A 4,979-nucleotide genomic window follows, 5' to 3' on the forward strand; every position below is an offset into this window, starting at 1 on the left:
TAACTTAACAAATATGAAATATTAGAATAAGTAGATAAAATTATTTAGAAAATTTATTTATTTTATTAGTTTTATTAGTACTCGCATTCTTTTTAGTAGAGAATATGAATTACTACATATATTTATACAGTTTCCAACTCCCAACTGAATTTGATTTGATGGCCTGTAACAAATATAAAGCCCAATAGAAGCCGAGAAAATCATATAGAAGCCCAACCCCTACGATGAAGCACTGTCCCAACTGGCAACTCACCAACTGCAATTTGGTCTCTCTTTTATTTCTGTAGCCGAACAGCGGAAGCAAAATCTTCGTGCCTCTTTTGGAACTAGGAGACCAACTGAAGCACCTTCCTACTGGTTTTCTTCGAATTCAAGGTATCAGTCGCATTCACGTTTTCCTGTTAATGGGTTTTCTTTATTTTATTTTCTATGCCATCGACTTTTTTCTTTCTTTCTTTGAGGTGCTCTTTAAAATCTGCCGCAATGTGTTGTTCCAGCCGTTTCTTGGGTTTCTCTATGGATTCAATTGAGATTATAGAATTATAGGAATTGTTTTTTTGTGTTGGATTGCGTATGGTAAAGAATCTAAAGTTTACTCTCCTTATGTTTGATGAATTGCCTAGAACTATTCATATCGGTATAGAAAAAGGGTACATTTGTTGTTAAGCTGTTGAAATTAGATGCTTTCATTAGTACATGGTTTGAAATTATTTTCCTTCACAAACAGTAGGAACTGATGATATATTTATCTAGCTTTGACATTTTAGAGGTGATTGAATAGGCTCTTTGTAAGTTTCCAGTAGTAGAACTGAATCTTGGATTTCAGCAGTTAACTAACATTAGTGTTTTCTCCATCATCAGGAAAAGGCCACTGAACAAGATGCTGTTGAAATCTTGATGTATGAGCGTTTACGTTTTGCATACGGCTTGCTTGAGGTGTTGATCTTTGTGACTTCTATCACCATATGGAATAAAGGCGTCATTAGCTAAATAATTCTTTCGTTTCCCTATAGCAGTTTTTACTGGGAGAAATATGTTTTGCTGAAAGGAGAAAACAAGGTACTTCAAATTTCACTGTTTAAATAGTATTTGATTTATATATTCTTTTTTCTTTAATTTCAAATTCATTAGAAATGTTTACTGATTGCACAAGTCAGAGAGGTGAACCAACATTTTTGTTAAAATGATTACCTTCATTGTTTAACTATTGACTTCACCTCCATAATGACATGTGGTTTATGTACAAAGTTTAGCTCAAATGAGAAGAGTGATAAATTTGTGGATATCAATTTAATGTGTTGCTTAATGATGATATTAGTGGGCATTTCATATCACTTAGCATTTAGTAATGATTGAGTGTTGCTGAAAATGTGATTTCACTGATTTGCTACCATGCTAACGTCTATTTATTATTATCCTAATATATGCAGCTTTTACCATGATAATTTGCATTCTCCTTATGATGGTGTGATGAGAAAGTTCCTTCATTCTGTTTCTTCTTCATGGAGAGGAATTGTTGTCTTCTTGAACAAAGATTTTTCAAAATTTCTCGTGATGGGTTTTTCCTGCAAAGATGATCAAGTTTGCTGTCTCTTCTCTGAGCCATTGTTTCCAGCTCTTATCTCATTGTTATCCCCAAAGTTTTGCCCCCAAATCTGGTCCACCTTTCTTCAAAAGATATTTGGGCCCAATACTCCACTTGTCGGACTCTGCCAATACCAGGCCTTTTCCCAATTATTCCCCAAAGAAACCTACCGTCAAGGACTCGGAACTTGTGCATCAAATCTCAAATGCAATAAAATTACGCCGTTCTGAGCCCGTCTGTCGTGTTCTGAAGCCTTATGAGTCAAAATTTAGATCTGATCATTTGATTTGGGTTCTGATGAACATTAAGGGTGAATATAGACTTGTTTTGGATTTCTTTGAGTGGGCATGCTTGCGTAGAGACCCAACACTCGAAGCCCGTTGCATTGTTATCCAAATTGCTGTAGCTTCTAAAGATTTAAAAATGGCTCATCAACTTATTCATGACTTTTGGTCAAAACCTGATTTGGATATTGGTCTCTCATTCAGTTACATCCTTGAACGGTTAATTTACACTTACAAGGACTGGGGTTCAGATCCCAAAGTGTTTGATGTTTTTTTTCGAGTTCTCGTTGAAGTCGGGTTGCTTGATGAAGGGAAGAAGCTCTTTGACAAAATGTTGAATTATGGATTGATTATCTCTGTTGATTCTTTAAACATATATCTTAGTAAATTAAGAGACCATTTTGATGGGTTTTGGAGAGCTATAAAGGTTTTCTTTGAACTTCCTGATGTTGGCATTTGTTGGAATATAGCGTCATACAACATTATCATTCACTCCCTCTGTCAATTAGGGAAAATAAAAGAATCCCACCGTTTACTCTTGCAGATGGAGTTGAGGGGCTGTATTCCTGATGTTGTAACGTACAGCACCATAATTGATGGATATTGTCATGTGGGGAGGCTGCAAATGGTGTTAAGGCTAATTGACGAAATGCAAAGTAAAGCACTAAGGCCCAACCCTTATACCTATAGCAGCATAATAAATCTACTGTGCGAGACTGGTAAGGTAGTTGAAGCAGAGAAAGCTTTGAGAGAGATGTTGAACCAGGGAATACTCCCTGATAGTGTGGTATACACAACTCTCATAGATGGTTTTTGTAAGCTAGGGAATATTGCTTTTGCGTACAAGTTGTTAAATGAGATGCAGGGTCGAAAAATTATCCCCGATTTATTAACTTATACATCTATAATCTGTGGGTTATGTCGAATTGGAAAGATGACAGAAGCTTGTAATATCTTTCAAGAAATGCTTGGAAGAGGGTTGGAACCCGATGAATTTACATACACAGCACTTATTGATGGTTATTGTAAGGCAGGTGAAATGAAAGAGGCCTTCTCCCTTCATAATCAGATGGTGCAAATGGGGCTTATACCAAATGTCGTGACTTATACTGCACTTGCTGATGGCCTTTGTAAATGCGGGGAGGTAGATACAGCCAATGAGCTTCTTCATGAAATGTGTGTAAGGGGCCTTCAGCCAAATATCTTTACTTACAACTCTCTTGTTAATGGGCTCTGTAAATCAGGAAATATTGCTCAAGCTATTAAACTGATGGATGATATGGAGACCGCGGGGCTTCATCCCAATGTTATTACATATACCACATTAATGGATGCTTACTGTAAGACAGGGGAGATGGATAAGGCTTATGAGCTTCTGAGGAAGATGTTGGATAGAAGGATACAACCCACTCTTGTTACATTCAATGTGCTGATGAATGGTTTTTGCATGTCCGGAATGCTGGAAGATGGTGAGAAGTTACTACAATGGCTGTTGGAAAAGGGTATAAAGCCGAACGCAACCACGTATAATTATCTTATGAAGCAGTACTGCATACGGAAGGATATGTGCGCCACAGCTGCAATGTGGAAAGGCATGTGCGCGCAAGGAGTGATGCCGGATGCCAACTCCTATAACATTTTGATAAAAGGGCATTGTAAAGCAAGGAATATGAAGGAAGCATGGTTCTTACGAAGAGAAATGATTGAGAAGGGGTATGATCTTACAGCTACATCATACAATGATCTGATCAAGGGTTTCATTAAGAGGAAAAAGTTGAAAGAGGCAAGGGAAATTTTTGATGAGATGAGACAAAAAGGGATGGCAGCAGATAAAGAGATATATTGTTATTTTGTTGATATAAACTATGAAGAAGGGAACATGGAAACAACACTTGAACTCTGTGATGAAGTGTTAGAGAACTGTCTTGTAACTAAGCTCAACAATGAAAACAAGTAGATTGATTTTTTTTATTTTATTTTCTCTCTTTATCTGCTGGGGTGATGATCATGGATGAAATTGGGTAACGTAACAATTTTTTGATATATTAGCAGAAACAATTTTAGGTTGAAGTAAAAGATATTCTTATGTTTTTCTTATTTCTTGAATATATTTAAAATATACAATGTCAAGTCTTTGAATCAACAACAATATGAGAGAAGATGAAATGGATAGTTTCATAAATTAAAATATTTGTACCAATGCATTGGAGGATTATATCTAAATGTTGCAAATCAATTTTAAATAAATGTAAAAATGAAATCGCAGGCAGTTACCCAGATCCGGGCTCGGGAAGTGGAGCAAGCACGCATTTTCTAAGGTATTTCATTTTGGTAAACTAACCGGTAGGCAACTCAACTTTTAGGGTCACGAAAATGAAATGATGTCCAACAATTTAATTTTTTTATGGTGGTTGATTATAGACACAGTTCATTTTGTTCATCCAAAAACTTTTTATTTTTAAATATTAACATTAAAAATAAAAGTGAAAAAAACAATAAAAATTAAAATAATGCTTTAAAATTTGTACTTGTTTATTTCATTGCTGAAAGTTTTATGTTTTTTAACATTGAAATTTTATTTTATTCCTTGATAGTATTAGCTAATCTATTACTATAATATTGAAATTAAGTAAATTAATTAATTTAATTTAATTTCCTTTTAAATTTTAAAATTTTATTTTATGTTACTAAATTAAAGTCAGTTAAAATAAATCATATTTAATAATTGTCTATAAAACTTAAATTTCTTCTGATTATATAATCTTGAATTTCCATATTAAACTAAAAGTAAAGAAAACTCATTGCAATTATTTAACCTTTTTTTTCATGCCAAACAAAACCTAGAATTTTTCATCACTTCTTTAACCAAACAGAGAACAAACAATTAATTTAATTGATTGCAAGGTTTTTTCTTTTCTTTTAGCTTAGCACGGAAGATTGGAGATTATGTTTTTTGTAAATAATTATTAAATATGAGTTATTCAAGTTGATTTCTTTAAGAATAATCTGAAAATTTAAAATAAAATTTAAAATTTAGGAGATTAAATTAATTAATTTCAATATTACAGTAATGAATTTAGAAGGGATAAAAAATTTCAACAATTTATTTA

At 33.7% G+C, this 4,979-nt stretch overlaps 1 protein-coding gene across 2 annotated transcripts; it reads left to right on the forward strand.

The window, feature by feature from the left end:
• Positions 1-225: 225 nt before the first annotated feature.
• On the forward strand, positions 226-3,858 carry LOC107909587 (pentatricopeptide repeat-containing protein At1g05670, mitochondrial). Of its 2 annotated transcripts, none has more exons than XM_016837175.2 (3): positions 226-375; positions 862-1,059; positions 1,431-3,858. In XM_016837175.2, the coding sequence occupies exon 3, from the start codon at positions 1,574-1,576 to the stop codon at positions 3,824-3,826; it is 2,253 nt and encodes a 750-aa protein (XP_016692664.2). In that variant the 5' UTR covers positions 226-375; positions 862-1,059; positions 1,431-1,573; the 3' UTR covers positions 3,827-3,858. The 2 variants fall into 2 exon arrangements, with proteins under 2 accessions (XP_016692664.2, XP_016692665.2); XM_016837176.2 differs by lacking the exon at positions 226-375 and having other exon boundaries at positions 891-936; positions 1,017-1,059.
• The last annotated feature ends 1,121 nt before the right edge of the window (positions 3,859-4,979 follow it).

This window comes from Gossypium hirsutum, chromosome D02, assembly GCF_007990345.1.
Source record: "Gossypium hirsutum isolate 1008001.06 chromosome D02, Gossypium_hirsutum_v2.1, whole genome shotgun sequence".
NCBI lineage: Eukaryota > Viridiplantae > Streptophyta > Magnoliopsida > Malvales > Malvaceae > Gossypium > Gossypium hirsutum.